The following is an 18,398-nucleotide window of genomic DNA, read 5'->3' as shown; positions in this document are numbered from 1 at the left end:
GTCATTATTACTGAAATTTACATTTCTCTGTGTTTGCGAATATTGTAAATAATTCAAACTTATTGCGAGTAAAATAAGTGTTTTATCTTTTTGCACATTTCATATTTTGATCATTCTGTCAAAAGAAAAAGTTATTGCTGCATCAAAAGTGCTTTTCGACTCAATTTCAGTCTAATTCAATCTCTACAAATATATATTTTAAAATTCAGTGTACGAATAAATGTGTGTATTGTAACTTTCTGCAGTAATATTTTTTTATTTTTTCGTATAAAATTATTCCAAAAAAGTGTATGGAGTGTGCAAATGTCGTTTGATTTATATATATATTAAAAATTACGTATATTCATATTAGATAATTTCCTTCCTACAAAACGCAGAATAATATCGACTATTCTAATTTTCATATATTGATATTGACTCGATAATTTATATGGTGCATATCTGGTATAATGTGATATTCACATTTAAACAACCACCCATCACGGGGGCGATGTTTGGTCGATACCTCGATAAAGGCCTGGCTGGCAACGACTTATCCACCATTAAAACTCACCCCTCAAATTCTTTTCATAGATGTTAAGCGTCATGCACATCTTGAACAGTGCTTGCTAATTTAAATAAAAAACAACGATTTTTATTACTGGCAATAGCAAAAAACGTTTAAAAATTACTTAAAAAAAAATTATTGAATTTAAAATCCAAAGCGTTTCTCGAATTAGAAGCTCTTTTAAAAACATTTTATTTTTATTAGTTTTTTATATAATGTTACCACTTATATAATAATTTCTAATATTAATTAATACAATTATTTTTACATGATTTACTTTTTATCTATTGATTTGTATTTATCTTCTATTGTATTTATATTTATCTAATCGAATCAATTTATCATGTAGAATTATTGAATGATTGTAGGATTATTGAATGACTCAGAATTTTAAATTTATATTTTTAACTTTTGGAGCATTTGTTAAATATATTGGATGACAGAAATATATGTCAAATAATTATTATGTTGTGCATATTTATTGTGGTTTCCATCTTTTCTCTTTTTATATATTATTTTATACTCTTTATATTTCATTTTTGTAGCGAAAAAGAATAATTAAAAGTAAAAAGTAATTAAATAAATAAATAAATTAAAAAAGTAATTAAATAAATTGGTCTACAAGATCTTTAAACCTAATCTCCATAAATTATTTTATGTGGGGGCGCATGAAATCTCTAATCTATGCAGATAAGTCAGTCAATCAGCAGCAGTTATTAGACAAAATAACAGACGTTTGTAACGATATACCTAACAATGCGGGACTTCTTTTGCGTTCCATAACATCAATAACTCAAAGAGTATAACAATAACTTAAACAGTGTGTGGACTTAAACGAAGATAATTTTGAACAATTTATAAGTTAATTATTGTTTAATATTATCGTTATCTTCAATAAATAATATTATTCTTTTATGTGATTTTGTTTTTGCATTATAATTTTAAAAATCGACTTTAAGACATATGTGTATTAAGACTTTTTGATTGATAGAATGACACTAAGAATACACAGTTTTAGTATTACATCATGTTACGGGACATCCTGTACACACACACACACGCGCGCGCGCGCGCGCACATATGTATGTATGTATGTATGTATGTATGTATGTATGTATGTATGTATGTATGTATGTATGTATGTATGTATGTATGTATGTATGTATGTATGTATGTATGTATGTATGTATGTATGTATGTATGTATGTATGTATGTATGTATGTATGTATGTATGTTTGTATGTATGTATGTATGTATGTATGTGTGCATGTACGTAGTGTATGTATGCATGTATGTATGCATGTATGTATGCATGCATGTACGTATGTATGTATGCATGTGTGCATGTACTTATGTATGCATGTATGCATGCATGTCATGCATGCATGTGTATGCATGTATGTATGCATGTATGCATGTATGTGTATGCATGCATGTATGCATGTATGCATGTATGTATGTATGTATGTATGTATGTATGTATGCATGTATGTGTGTATGGCATGTAATAGTATAGTATGTATGTATGATATGTATGTATGTACATATGCATGTATGTATGCATTGTATATATCATATACTAGTACATCACATTACATAACATCTCAGGGCATATAATACAGGGTGTCCCATAATTCGCGGATCACCTCTCGTGTGCCTATAAAACATGTTAAACTGGATAGGAAAGTTCTCTATCGTTTTGTGACAATTAATGAGAAATTAATTAAAAAAGATGGGCCAATCCGCGCCTTGTACAAGCGACGAGAAGAGACGTCCTACTGTAACGCGATACTAGGCCCGCTAGAAGCGGTGAGGGAAGTATTCTACACGCTCGTACATATACTCACAGATGCCAATTTTGAGACGCACATGGCAAATCGTAGTGGAAGGAATACATACACAAGTATAACTGTGTACATGTGATACAGACTATTCTGCGCATCACATGTATCCTTATGTATGTATCCCTTCCACTACGATTTGCCATGTGGCGCGTCTCAAAAATAGCATCTGTGCGTATACTCCATCCAACGAGAGAATGATTACAGTCTGCGCATAGGCGGGCAAAGTGGGGAGAGCGTGGCACGCTACTCGATATTGTATTTGTAAATATGCTTCCCTCCTTGAGAAACCTGCGCGAAACAGACGAGTTTTCGTCAAATTCGTGGTCATTCTCTCATTGGACGGAATCTTCGTAAAGCATCCCTCTCACCGCTTCGCCGCGCGCCTAATATCATATTACAGTAGGACATCTCTTCTCGCGCACTTGTGCGGATTGGCTTATCTTTTTTAATTAATTTCTTATTAATTGTCATAAAAATCGTAAAATACTAGAGGACTTTCCTATCCAGTTTGACATGGTTTATATGCACACGAGACATGATCCGCGAATTATGGGACACCCTGTATTATTGTATATACATATATGTGTTGTACATCCTGTGTATATATACATATATATGCATACTGTATATATATATACATATATATATATATGTATATATATATATGTATATGTATATATTCACATACAGAGTGTCCCAGTTTAACAAACGCACCTCGATAATTCTTCAACGAAGTATTTTCGACAAAAATGTTTCAGACAAAAGTTTTATAGTTTCGAGGGGGACATAAGATGGTGTCATTAATTTGACCTTGAATAGTTGCTTGAAGGTCACGTGAAGGTCACTTTCAACTTTTTAAATAGAACTGCCTACTTTTTATTGCATATTCTTATAGCTTATCTCGAGAGCTTTCCAAAACACTATGATAGTGTTTTTTTAAATACTTTACGAATTATAAAACTTCAAAGTTGCAATATTTTTACATAAAATACAAAATATTTTGTATGTTGTCATGTTATGGGGTCAAGTTGATCCTTAGAGATCATTCCAAGATCAAATCAACTTTTTACCCATATATCTATAGTTATGCATGTTTAAAAAAATTCAAATCATTCTACTTTTAGCGCTATCCAGGAACAACGACGTGGACATAGTAGAATTCTATTCCCTTTGGGGTGCTTGATTAACTTGAGTCTCCTTGCCTCTCACGAGATGTCAGAAACATTCTTGTGCAACAAATGCTCATAAACATATCCATTTTCTTGCTTTAACTCACACTTTAGCTCCAGACCCTCGTTATTTGGATCATTTTACATCGATTTACGCTTTGAGCTAAAAATTTTTTTTTTAATTATTTTTGTTATCGGGAGTCAAAGTTGACAATACGCTTGCTCAGTACTCGGGTACCTCGGGTTTGTACACGAGCATTCCACACGAATTTTTCTTTTGCTTTTGTTATCGCGTAATTGAAGCACTTCGCAAGTATAAAAAATAATAGAAATTTTAATAATGAACAATAATTAAATGCATAAACATCTTAAGAATCAAACAATTTCAAGTTTTTATTCAATTCATTCAATACAGTGCGTTATTGTTACCGTGTGTTCGTTACGGACTTTTTACGTTTTGCTTTTTGTGTTTTCCGATGCTTTTTGAACGTGCCTTTACTATAAATATGGCACGAGCCTACGACAATTTTTCACCCTGTTGAATCAATATCAAATCTTTGCCCGGCCGATGTTGACGGAGTATTGTTATTATCATCATCTTCATTTTTTTAACTACTATTTTCATAATCACTGATAAATAATTTATAATAATTGATAATAATTGATAATAATTGATGAAAAATAACAAAAGTTTAAAAAAATGCATATTGACTACTAAACTTCGCATTCGTCGAGATCTCAATCGAGAATGAAACCATGCTATAGAATTCGTTCGTTATCGACAGGTAAAAAAAACTTAAGGGAATTTTTTCCGAGAGGGAAACGTTAAAGGGAAAAATCTCTATTTATTTATCAATTTACAGCTTTCAGATACCCGGAGAGAAGGGCGCAGGTAACCTTACATTGCCGTAACTATCGATTTTGCATAGTGAGTACCCCGGGTACCCCATGCAAAATCGATAGTTACGGGTATATTAAACGAAAGGGGGAAATCCGTGTATTGACAAGAGGGTTAAATGTGACCTTTATGCGACCTTCAAATAACTCTTCAAGGTCAAACCAATGGTATCATCTTATGGCCCCCCTGAAACCATACATAGCAATTAATAGTGATAGCAGTTTATTCTATTTTGAGAAAAGTTTCTCTAATAATATAAAATTTTTTTGCTTTATATATAACTTTACATATGTATACTATTATTTTTATATTCTTAGAGTAGCTTTTCTCAAAATAGAATAAACTGTTATCAATACTAACTACTATCACTATCATTATTATATTCTTCATACAACTCTAATAAAGTCTAATTTCTTAGGATAAGAATAATTTTTCAAGAATTTTTTACCAATGTATATGTTATGTTAAATAATATTACTCAACCGGAACAACATTCGACGGGACAGACACAATATATGCGTTATATCTCGTTATTCACTTGTTAAGTGTCCTTATATTCTCGACTCCCAACGCTCGAACGTCTATGAATATTTGACCGGAAGTAACATATTACAACGCTTAGCTTGTAGTCTTAGGGGCTTAAACATATACAAAATATATGTTGTCGTTCTTACATTTTAAAACATGATCAGAAATCTTAACGCAAATAAAGAAGGTTAATAACTGTTTTGACGATTTTGAAATTTCTTCTCGTTTAATGTTGCGCTATTTTTACCACTTAACAAAATTGTAAATAGTTGTAATAATTATATATAATAAGCAATTTTTTTCTTTATCGATTTTTCTCTTCACCATATTTAAAAATTAATGTATCTCGACGGAAATACGGAATTGCTACAAGAAATTTAGCTGTTATTTGTGCGACTGTTTTTTTCTCATTCATTGATGCTGTATTCACTCAACTGCGTCATCTTTGAATTGCAATCATCCGTAAAATTCATTTGTATCTATTTAATAAATTGACTTTCTCCCTTGCAAAAAACTGTCGGCAATAATAACATGCAATGTTTTATCTAAAATCTCTTTCTCATACGATAGATGCTTTTCTCGGGCTCTTGCATATTATGATGCAATAACTGACAACGACAGACACCTGTGCGAAACATACGATAACAATTTTATTCATAAAAATATCTATATATAATTATATAGGATATCTATCTACTCCTTGAAAAAACAGGAAAAATCCAGAATTCTCAAGGATTTCTTTTGTATTTACCTGGAAAAATCAGGAATTTTGATGGAATTTTATTGAATTTTAGAGAATTTAAAAAAAATTCTCTTTTTAATAATTTTGCTTTTATATTGTAAACAATCGGCAAGTCAAGTGATTTATGCGTTTAAAATATATTATAAATATATATATATATATCTTTGTTTATATATTCAAGTCTTGTAAGTAACAAAATATTGGATATGAAATATATATTCTTTATTATAATTTTTCGTGCTACAAAATAAAAAGCTTATGCAAGTACAAAATATTTATCTAACAAAAACTATTTAGTTTTTTTACAATATTTTCGCATCTAACACTTAAAACTTAAGGATCTATGTGTTATATGTCAAATTTTGACAAAAGCATGAAAATTTCGTAGATTATTCTACTATTTCTTCTAAGTATCGGTGCAAAACTTAAGCACAATTTTTTAATTTAGAAATTGTTTAAGTTTAAAATTTGTATTAATTCTTTTGGAAAATCGCGTATTGTAGCACTTATCAACAAATTTGACAAGGAAAAAACATCGCCAATGAAATAAAAATGTTCTACATGTATCTACAAAACTGTAATAAACATTTGCGAGTTTGATATAGATCTACTTAGTCGTTTAAAAATTATTTATTAAATTATAGCAAAATAATTATAACTCAAAATTTTTTTGTATATATTATTTATTTTTTTCCTTTCCTTTTTTTGTTTTTTGCATTTGATTTCAGGAGACATATACACCAAATTGTATGTCATAAATTAAGAAAAATATTAATTACAACTATTTTCTTTTATAAAGATGTTAAAAATTAAATTATTTTGTGAGACTTTAATTCTTTTTAATCTGGATCTATTTATTTGATTTTCTAAACAATATAAAATATTTTTTTTTATTTTAACAACTTTTTGCTATTGCTCAGCCAAACCATTTTTAAGACTTTGTGTTGTTTTTTCATAAGTGAAAAACATTAGAAAACGCATAGAACAAAAAAAAACTTATTTTATAAATTCAAAAAATCTTTAAAATATTTTCTTTATCTTGAATTTTGAACAAAAATACTTAGAAGATCAGCAAAGTTTCAAGGAATTTTTTTGCAAGATTTGAGTAGATACTCTATTATAAATGTAAAAAAATTATATATTACATATTTATATAATAAAACGGCATAATTACATCTCACTGATTTTATCACCACTTAAATATGTTGTAAAGTAAATCATATATTACATATTTATATGGTAAAACTGCATAAAAGATTACACTTCACCGATTTTATCCATACTATTTAAATATGTTATAAGGGATGTTCTTCTAAGGTATAAAGATTTGAAAAGTACTCACCCCCGATTTTTTTGAAACTCAGTATTCTTACTATTTTAATGCGCTGATTACGAATATTGATAGTGAAAATTGACGACTTTTTGATTTTTATGGTGAAAACCTTGAAAAACACATAATAATTATAATTTTTTACGCTTATCTCAGTAAATATGGAAAATCATGATAAATGTTGTAAACAAAAGTTTTAGATCTCACAGAGATAAACATTTTAGGTTCTATATATTTTTACCGTACGAATAATAGTTTTCGAGGAAATGGAGTATAAAGACAGCGTTAACACAAAAATCCTAAATATGCATATTACCGCCGACCTCACCGATTTCAATGACTTTGATATATGTTGTCAAAGACATTATTCTGAATAACTTTTTCTTTAAATTTAATCTTCGCTTGTTGCTCATTAAAAAGTTATTAAGAAAAAAAGTTTGAAATATACTAAAGTACATGTATGGACAGGAAGCACGCGCGCACACACACACACATACATACACGGAGGTGGTACAAGGGGGGGGGGGCCTTCGGCCTCCCTACCACACTCACCGCTCCGGTAAGTTATAAAGTACATGCTACATTATAAAGTAAGATCCACCTTGCCTACCGGCAGGGTGGGTATGGGAGAAAGACTGAAGTCCGCCCTTGCACTCCACCCCTCGGGATAAAAATGTATAAAGCCTAAAATGTTGATCTCTGTGAGATCTAAAACTTTTATTTAAAACATTTATCATGATTTTCCGTATTTACTGAGATAACCGTAAAAAACTATAATTTTTATGAGTTTTTCACCATGAAAATCAAATAATCTCCAATTTTCACTATAATGTTCGTAATCAGCGCATCAAAATACGTAAGAATACAGAATTTCAAAAAAATCGGGGATGAGTACTTTTTAGAACTACACCCCTTCTAAATAATTCTCTATAAGAAAAAATAAGGGACGGCATTGGTTTAGAAAATATCACAAATTAAAGTTTGACATTAATGTGTGTGTGCTGTAATAATCTGTTATTTTTTTATTGAAAAAGACTGTTTTTGACATGTACGCGTGGGCGGGGAAAGATTCCGCTCCAAAAAAATTCTACCCTAAACCAAACCTATTTTCAGTTTTTAAAATAAAGTTGAGTTGAGTTAGGTTAGAATTCTTATGGATGAAGATGCAAAAAAACAGCAGAGTTCACTCGCATGCATTTAATAAGTATTTTTTATTTTAGATATATTTTCATGGAAATAAGAAGAAATGAGAAAAATAATGAGATACATTTAACTTATCTTTTTAATTTATCATGAGCATATACCTATTTATCTCGTAAATGTAAATAAAACTTTTTTCACGTCTACGAAATACGACATACCCAAACTTTACTATTCTTTATTTTATAATATTAAAAAAAAAGCATTAAAATTGTGAAACTTTAATTTATTATATCTTCTAAACCAATACTAACCTCTTCTTCTTTCTTGCGGAGAATTATTCAGAAGAACCTTTTTTACAACATATTTAAGTAACAATAAAATCGATAAGATGTAACTTTTATGCAGTTTTATCCATTTCGATATTATCGAAATGGATAAAACTATCGATTGATCATAGACGATTTATTTTTATTTTAATATAGAATTTTTCGTTTTCTTTCAGGTCGTGGTGATTTCGTCGGGGGTATAGACAACGAAGCTTTGGATTTTTCGCAGTTGGAGGACTTTATCAACAGTGACAGTGAACAACCTGCAACGTGAGTCTAAAGAACATTAATCTTTGAAGTCTGTAGGTATTATGATTATTATTATTTATTTTTATTTTGTTACTTGTTGCATCTTGGGTCGGTTAAAAAAAAAAACCGATCAGATGATAAATCTGATCTCGAGTAATAAAGTATTCAATCTGGCGATGGAATTTAATTACATTTGGAAGCCATGGTTAACGCCTACAACGGCGTGTTACATGTGAATACTGTGTTGCTAACGTAATATAATCGCAAATTTGAATTGTTGTTTTTCAGGGAATACTTTAAGACACTAATTTATATCTATTTCTATCAATAAATCTATTTATCGAAAAATTGTATTAACTAATTTCCTCGAACCATAAGTAATACTATTTCTCTCATTCATATTTTATTTTTATATACTGTGAGATATAAATTATTTTAACGAAATAAATATGTTTTCTTAAATCTTTTGGTGAGAGTAATTTTTTTATTATCGTTTATTATTCGTTTATTATTTGTTTATTATCATTATTATGAACTATATTTTATATAAGAAAAAATATTAAACTTTAAATAAATATCTATATTGCATTCTCTAAGTACATTATTTTATTTATATGTTTGACACTTTTATAGAGCGACTCTGTGTATTAAATAGAATTAATTGATTCTTATAGGTGAGAAATTTAATGTTTTTTATTATTTAAAAATACATTTCGATATATATTTTATACATCTAAAATAATATATCAGGATGTCTGGTAAAGATTCTGCTAACGCTCGTGAGAAGAAAACGCAGTAAACTGAACAGAAAAATCCTTTATCATTTTTTTCTATAATTGTAATAAAGGAGTTATTATTCAGTAAAGTTTGGCCAATCATCACCGATCTTTAGTCGGACGCACGTCTAGTGAGCCGCGCGCCTAGTAGTAACTACCACTAAACGCGTGGCTCACTGACGTACATCCGGCTAAAGGGGAAGGGATGGAGTCAGCGTTAATTGGCCAGAATTTATTCAATAATAAGTCTTTTATTAAATGTTATAGAAAAAAAATGATATAGGACTTTTCTTTTTACCCAAACATCACCTTTCGGTTGGTTACTTACTTAGCAGACACCCTATATGCAGATGTATTAATTAATGTACCATTAAGTATAGTATAGCAATATTCCGTGATGAAAAATAAGTTGAAAAATACTAAACCATTTTTTTCTACGATACTTAATGAAAGAAGAATTATTAAATAAGTTTATATTATATTATATGTATATTATACTATACTTAAATAAAATTATTTTAAAATTGAAAAAAATTTTATACATGAAAATTACTAAATTTGATTATTTTTTATTAAGTTATAGTTCATTCAGTTACCGCTATACAATGTACTTTTCTCTTTTTCGTTTTTCAATATTTCGCTACAAATGGATATAACACGTTTGTAAAGTGCCTAATTGTAAGATTATAAGTAGAGTATATCTGTTCTAAAAGTTTAATTTTCAATGCAATTCCAACAGGGGATTCAGAATATTAAAGTGATTGTTTACAAAAATCAAAGATTATTTTTTTACTGCCTATTTAAGCAGCAAAATATAATATATAATATTAATATATTATGTTACTATTTCTTTAATTAAAAAAAAAATTTGCATTAGAATAATCCTTTTTTTCGAAATTATTTAGCTATTTTTAATAATATATATTTTTTTATTTTTTCTTCATATTTTCTTTCCTATTTAAAAAATAATTATACAATAATTCGAATATTGCTTTAAATACAAAAAATATATTTCTTTCTTCAGAGTTTATCTTTGTTTCATAATCAAAATTTTTAAATATATTTAAATAAATAATTTAAGTAAAAAATTTTATTTTTAATATCAATAAAAAAGTTATTAGAACACATCGAATAAAATTTTTTTTTTATAGAATAAAATTTTTTTGTATTAAAATGTTTTTTCAGTATATATAAAATCTGAAAACGATTTAATTTATTAATATACACTACATAAATATATATATATATATATATATATATATATATATATATAATATGTATATGTGCGTACATATATAATCTGAAGAAATAAATCTAAAAATTGGAATTATAAATATAGTTACAAAATATTCCAAAAATTCTAATAAGAGGCGTAGAATTTCTGCGAAAACAGCCGCGTGCGATGCCACTTCCAGGCGCCCCTTTTCAAGTTATGCTAATTAACAAATTTAGATAATATCGTCCAACAGCATGAGCACGCGTTTCCTGCGAATGACATGATCAAGTATCACGCTAAATTCCTAAATTGCTCTATCTTGACTCTATATATTCAGACTGTTTCGTCATTATGGCGATTATCACAGGAATGATTATTATGTTTTGATAATAATTATATTTTAACTGGAATTGCTGAGATATGTATATTTTTTATATTTTTGAAATAATACATATATAAAACACACAATCAAAAAAGAAGATAAATTCTTTTTATTCTTTTATTGTCAGAGGAAAATGCGTCATATTATTTGTAAACTGTAAGTGATCTTTAGATATAATTGATCAAGAAAATCTATAAAAGAGTCTTAAAAATGCAATTGTCATTATGTATATATCATCGATAATACAGTAGAAATTAAATACATATTTCAGAAATATACATGATTTTATCGAGAAATCTAAAAAATTCCAGGAAATCGTAAGAATTTATAATATATATAAGCAAAAGGTAAATAGATCTAATGAAAGTTATGTAAAAAAATACAAAAAAATTAAAATGAATTAATTGGTTAAAATAATATTATTCGTGTATATAAATAAGATTACATAACATTAATTGGTGGTTGTAATCTATAACGTATAAAACTTAATAATTATCTGCATATTTTGCTACACAACGGATTTATAAGAATCTATACAAAAATAAAAAAAATTAAACAACACAAATAAATATAATAGATTCTCAACTTTTCATAGCTTTTGATAGCTTGGGGCACAAAAACATCTTATTCCAGTATTGCTTGCGTATACTGACGTAATCACATACCCAGGAAACGCATCCACCTATTCCTTATACGCAAACACAATCGCACGTGCATGTATACACTTGGCTCATATACAGACATTCATGTAGATAACGACCGCAGAGGTGTAATGATATAATGACAGAGGCAGACAGAACAGAATTGATGGAATCACAGCATGCACAGTGGTAATCCAACTTCCAACACTCGTCTTTCATTAAAAGGCTCCCAGAATCATCGCAACAGCAAAGAATTAATGGAAAAAAATGTATTTATCTAAGCGGTATTTAAATACGAGATGTCATCTCATTTACCCAGTAACAGTAAATTTTAAAATATATATGCCTATATATCAATATTGCTGTGTTCTAAAATATTAAACTATTAATATTTATTTATTTATCTCAATTTTACATTTTAAAAATATTTATAACCTGTTAAAATATTTATTTTTGGTATTAAAATATTTATATCCTGATTTTTTATATATTATTAAATTTATTTTAGATTTTACAAATTCCTCTTTTGCATTATTATTATACTATTTAATTACTATTTTAATATTATAATTATTTTATTTTTATTATATTGTTAATATTATTAGTATTTTTATTGTTAATATTTTTAATATTGTTATTATTATTTATTTATTTTTCTTTTACGGTAGTAATCCGATTTTCAGCACTTATCTTGCATTTCGAAATAGAAAATTTTATGATTCTTGCAACGGTAAAATTCGAGTTACAATAAAAGGAACTGTAGCGATGTCATATTTAATTCATTCATGAAAATTACAATTTTTATGCTTCAAAATATTAGATACTTTTACATCTGTATAATTATTTCGATTTTTCATATACGGATAAATTTACTAGTTATATTTTTTACAACTTTAAATATCTTAAAAATTTTTTTTTTATTAATATTTCTATTTGTCTCTTTTTATATACTCTTATGATATACATCTTATTTTTGCGATTCTGCATGAGACGCATATTTTGATGTGTACACGTGCAAGCATCGTGATCAACATGCAACAGATATGTTATTTAAAGAAACATTAGTTAGATAGATAAGAGGAGAAAATTCATAGTCGTAACGCAAATGCCAAATGATTTTATGTGAAATGGTTGTTTGGAAAAGAAAAGAGTCTATAAAAATGTGTTCACTTATTTTTTTAATTATACATAGTCGCATTAGTCGGAAAACAATGAAATTGATAATGCGATATCAGAGATATCCGAGTAAAAAAAAATTAAAAATTTGCAACAGAGAGAATAATAATGAAAACAATATACTTAGCTATAATTTATACTTAAAGACTCAAGAATTTCCAACTGACAATATAATTACTGGCTGGCTTATGCAAAAAAATAGGTATTTTACATGATTCTTTTTATTTGATGGAGATTGTTATCGAGCGAATATTTTCAATTATTTTCTAATTAAGAATTCGCGGAAAATTCTCTCTCATTACAAAAGTAAATTGTGGCTGAGTCTTCAACACGGAAATTGCATAATAGTACCCATACCGTGTAGTGAAACAACTGGGAGTTTTCTCAACTCGCGGGACAAAACGCGAATCGTCAAAGCATCATTTTCTGCGGAATACTGAATGATTCAGACGATAACGATATCTCGTGTTTTGCAAATTCAATTGCGCTCTCGGCGTACATAGTTCTCGAAAGATCAATAAAAAGTCATTGGTATAACACGTATGCAATGTACGATACACGGTTTTTAGCAAATTGTACATCTCTCTAAAGAAGATATATTAGAGTGTCTACTTTCTGGAAAAATAAGGAAAAACAGGGAATTTTCAGGGATTAATTTTGTACCTAGAATAATCAGAAAAATTTCACGGAATTTTTTTGTGACTTAGAGAATAGTTTAAAAAATTCTTTTTTTGATTATTTTGCTTTTATATTATAAGCAGTCGGCAATTCGCCGATAAATCAAATTGTATAAATTATATTTAAAATATATTTAAATATATATTGGTGTGTCTGTGTTTATATATCCAATATCTTAACAAAATATTGAATATACAATACATATTCTTTATTGTAATTTTTAATAATAAGAAAATAAAAATGTAATGCAAGTGGAAAATGTTTATCTACAAAAGTTATTCAATTTTTTTCAATCCAATTGCACAAATCTAGTACTTGAGTGGTTTTATGTTTTTTCTCCGTATAAGCGAAAAACATTAGAAAATAGATACAATAAAAAACTTATTTTAGAAAGTTGCATCTCAAAAAATCTTTAAAATATTCTATTTCTTTGGAATTTTGAATAAAAATATTTAGAAGATCAAGGAATTCTTAGAAATTTTTTTTACAAAATTTGAGTAGAGATACCTCTTGTACATACAGGGTGATTATTAGGATTGTGTCAAAAGTAAATTATTATTACAGCGCAACACGTAGACCAAACAAAATGAATGAAACGCCATTTTATAGAAGAGACTACTTGTCAAATTTTATTATCTTATGTATGGAACAAATATACAAATACTTTAATAATTTGAAAATATATTATTAAAAAAGCGATAAAAATTAACTTGCACGCATGAACTAATAGTATATATTTTCAAACCGTTTTTTCATCGAAATCGGCATAAAATTGCAATTGTTTTCGAAAACAATTTTAAATATGTTGTCTAACATGGCTATTGGAATTAATTCATCAATTATTTCATCCATTGTAACGATAAAAGATGGTTTGGGTAAATGATATCTACAATCATTCAAAGTGTCACTCATACTAAAATTATCCTGCGAAAAAATATCAAAAACCGAATAAAATCTCAGATTACTATTATAATGTTTAGATTAAATTGGATTATAGCGCGAAGAGAAGTTTTCAGGAAGAAAACATATCTTTTGAATATAGTTTTGCTTAAAACTTTTTTAGATCCATATTTATTATGGAATCCACGGTATGTGTTTCAGCATAGTTTTTCAGCATAGTCTCTACTTTAAAAGCATCGATAAGATTTTTTCTTCGATGCTTAGTGCTCTCATTCTGATACTCGCATATCAGTTTGAACAATGGCTCAAATGATATTGACAGGCCTCTACTACCGGAACCTAGTCAATTAAATAGTCGCCGAAATCGAAGAAAAGAAATATAACCATTTACTTTTGACACAATCCTATTAGTCAGCTTGTACTTATATTTTCAGTATATAAATATAAATATCTAAATATAGTAAATGATAATTGCAAACAAGGGAACAGAATAAGAAATGTATCAAAAGACATATTAGATAAGAAATCTGAATTTTGTATTAGATACTTTGCGGACACCCTCGCGCATAACGAAAATGGGGGTGGAACTGCGCCTCACAATGGCCGGATCGAAGCACCTACGTCGCAACCGGTCGTCGCCCAGCAGCAGCAGTCATCACCGCGGTTACCTTCGCCTCAGATGACACATCCAGTCTCAATAGCATGCATTTCTGGTACTACGACAGTACCTAACAATAATGGCGGCTACAAAGATCCGCAGTCGTATGTTCACCCGTAAGTTGAATTCGCATAAGAATTATTAGGGTGGATCACACATATACAAAAGATAAAGCTCCCTGTTGCATTACGACTTTTATTTACCATTTATGCACAAATTGAATTTATTGTGTTAAAATATAAACTAATGACTAATTTTTAATATAGTCTCTTCGAGAGAAGATTGCACTTGTTCTCTTGGTACGAATTTGAAGATTTTCTCTGGATAAAAATCCGGCTCCAGATGATTAAATTATTCTATACCGTTGTAGCATCTGAAAATTGTCTTCTTTCAAGATGCTCCTTCAGCAGCCCAAACAAATGATAATCAGAAGAAGCCAGATTTGAGCTGTAAATGCTCCATGTCCATAATGTTTCAAATAATCAAATGATTACAAAAGTTTTTGAATTTGATGTGCAGAGTAAGATTCGTGAGAAATCCATAAAAAAGAAGTCTAGACTTCTCTAGAAAGAATTCCAGGCTTCCTTCTTCGAATTTCCTGATACAGAATACTGTTTAAGAATGATTTAAACATTAAGAGGCAAATTTTTATTGAAAGAAAATCTTCAAATTCGGTATCAAAAATGGGACAAATGTATTAGTCTTTTCAAAGTCTATATTAGAAAGTTCTATTTTAACACAATAAATCCAATTTGTGCAAGTTGTAAATAAAAGTCGTAATAAAACAGGGAATCTTATATTTTTTATCCGTTCTAATTTATTGAACTATATTGGATTACGTTAAACGGTTTGTTGTATTTATTAAATAAAGTTGAATAAATAGAAATAGTTTTAATCCCGATAATTTATGATAATAAAATTGCGACAAATCGACGTAAATATTATTTTTTCGTATTTGTCTGACATAGAAATTTTAATTTCTATTTACGACAAATTTAAATTAAATGAGGAATTAGACCAGTTTCGATTTCAATTTTTAAATAATAAAATTTTTTAATTATATAAAAATATTATATTTATATCTTTTTTACATATTTAAGATTATATTAAATAAACGCACTTTGCATTAATAAAAAAAAGGAGAAAGAGATAAACTTTTGAAATAGAGAGAACTTTTAAAATATATTTCTAGATTTCTATTATAGAAAATGTATCATATATCTTTAATGCGTATTTCTGTTTCAACCTAAAAACAAATTATTATTATTAATATTTATTTTTTATTATTATTAATATTTAAAAATAAGTTTTTTTTTTATTGATCAAGAAGTAATCATTACTAATTTTTCGACACATCTTTTTTCAAGAAAGATTTTAATCTTTTTTTTTTGAAGAACAGAAATTAAGTTTTAAAATAGAGTTTAATAAGAAAACGATTTTTATAGCATTCTAATATCTTAATAAAAATTTACTTTTAGAGAGAACATTGCGTTTTCCAGACATGCATTACCAGAAAGTCCTCCGGACAGCGGAAGCGAGCCACCATACTCACCGCAGGGACATAATGACACTCAACACGTGCATTCGCCACGTGAGTTTATAAATACGCTTACGTAAAATATTTCACAATAGGATATAAAATTATAATTCAGCAATTGTATGTATATATACATAATTGCAGACCAAAAAGCGGCTTTACAAGAAATCCTCATACATCATCAAAACAATCCATATCCGCCTAATTTGTTACCATCTTCTCCGAGAGCGTTGCCTTCAACGACAACAGATCCTCTACTTTTAACGCCGGCTTTGACATCTCATCTCACATCAGGAACATCGAGTCTTCCGACGCAGCCTCAGATAGGATCATCTTTAATACCATTGTCGCACGAACACAGCCCGACTGGTATTAATACGTTGTATCCATCTCTGCAATCGGCTCCGAAAAAGAGAAAGCTTAGCCAAGATGGCCTTATCCATGTCAAACAGGTGCTTTCGCGTTTCGGATATTTGTATAATAGATTTTTGTTTCGATTATTATTTGCAACATTATTTCTTCTCCAGGAACCTGAACTGGGTACTGTGGAACACAGTTGCAGCAGCAGTAGCGCAGTACTGGATAGTGATGAGGTCACTGACAACAATTATATCGACGCTAGTTACCAATGCATTCGATTTCATCCTTTTCAACAGACATCTTGGCATGTACTCTGCGATCACAATCTCAAAGAGTTACCGATACCACATTACAGAGTGGACGCGGATAAGGGATTCAATTTTAGCAATTCGGATGATGCATTTGTTTGTCAGAAAAAGAATCATTTTCAGGTAAAAGAGTGATGTCTATTAAAAATAAAACGAAGTATATCGCGGATTTAATTTTTCTCGAAAGAAATATATAATAGCAAAAATGTATTGTAAAAAATCTAAATTTTTTCAATATATATTATATATTTTACTTTTATTATATATCTTATTATTAATTTATACAATATACAATATATATATATATATATATATATATATATATATATATATATTATGTATATTGTATATATACACATATATACACTTCTTCAAAGCGCTTCCAGCCAAGGTCAAACTAATGACACCATTTTATAACACCTCTTAGAACCGAACAACTTTTGGCATTTCTTTCTATCTTGCTTTATTTTTTAGATATTTAGGTCTCTCAATATAAATGCCCCACCCTGTATACATGGTGTCCCATAATAACCGTATCATCTCTCGTGTGCAAGTAGAGCAAGTGAAACTGAAAAGAAAAGTTCCTTTACTATTTTTTTCTATAACGCTTAATAAAAGAGTTATGGAGTAAAGTTTGGCCAATCATCGCCGATCTTTAGCCAAGAGCACATCGATGAGCCGCGTGCCTCGTAGTGTGCGAGAGCGTTTAGCTATTACAGTGATGCATCACTACCAAGCGCCCGCGACTCACCGATGTGCGCACGGCTAAAGATCAGCAATGATTAGCCAGACTTTACTCAATAATAATTCTCTTATTAAGCGTTGTACAAAAAAATGATAAAGAACTTTTCGATTTAGTTTGGTCCGCCCTATCTGCACACGAGTTTTGTCCCCATTAATCTGGGGCACCCTGTATATATATATATATATATATATATATATATATATATATATAGTAACTATATATATAGTAACTATACAGGTCCTAA

General features: G+C 28.8%; 1 protein-coding gene across 4 annotated transcripts in view; it reads left to right on the top strand.

Moving 5' to 3' along the window:
* The window catches only part of LOC126852233 (myelin regulatory factor-like protein), a 64,878-nt gene that overhangs the window by 22,014 nt on the left and 24,466 nt on the right, over nucleotides 1-18,398 (top strand). For 3 of the 4 annotated variants that reach the window (XM_050596806.1, XM_050596807.1, XM_050596804.1), the window contains exons 2-6: nucleotides 8,705-8,798; nucleotides 15,090-15,320; nucleotides 16,683-16,795; nucleotides 16,886-17,193; nucleotides 17,269-17,532. In XM_050596806.1, coding sequence (XP_050452763.1) covers nucleotides 8,705-8,798; nucleotides 15,090-15,320; nucleotides 16,683-16,795; nucleotides 16,886-17,193; nucleotides 17,269-17,532 — 1,010 coding nt within the window. The remainder of the gene's footprint in view (nucleotides 1-8,704; nucleotides 8,799-15,089; nucleotides 15,321-16,682; nucleotides 16,796-16,885; nucleotides 17,194-17,268; nucleotides 17,533-18,398) is intronic. The other variant, XM_050596808.1, reaches the window with a different exon arrangement.

Source organism: Cataglyphis hispanica, chromosome 10, assembly GCF_021464435.1.
Source record: "Cataglyphis hispanica isolate Lineage 1 chromosome 10, ULB_Chis1_1.0, whole genome shotgun sequence".
Lineage (NCBI taxonomy): Eukaryota > Metazoa > Arthropoda > Insecta > Hymenoptera > Formicidae > Cataglyphis > Cataglyphis hispanica.
The sequence above is the reverse complement of the archived record's forward strand: the minus strand, read 5'-3'. Positions and strand labels throughout refer to the sequence as shown.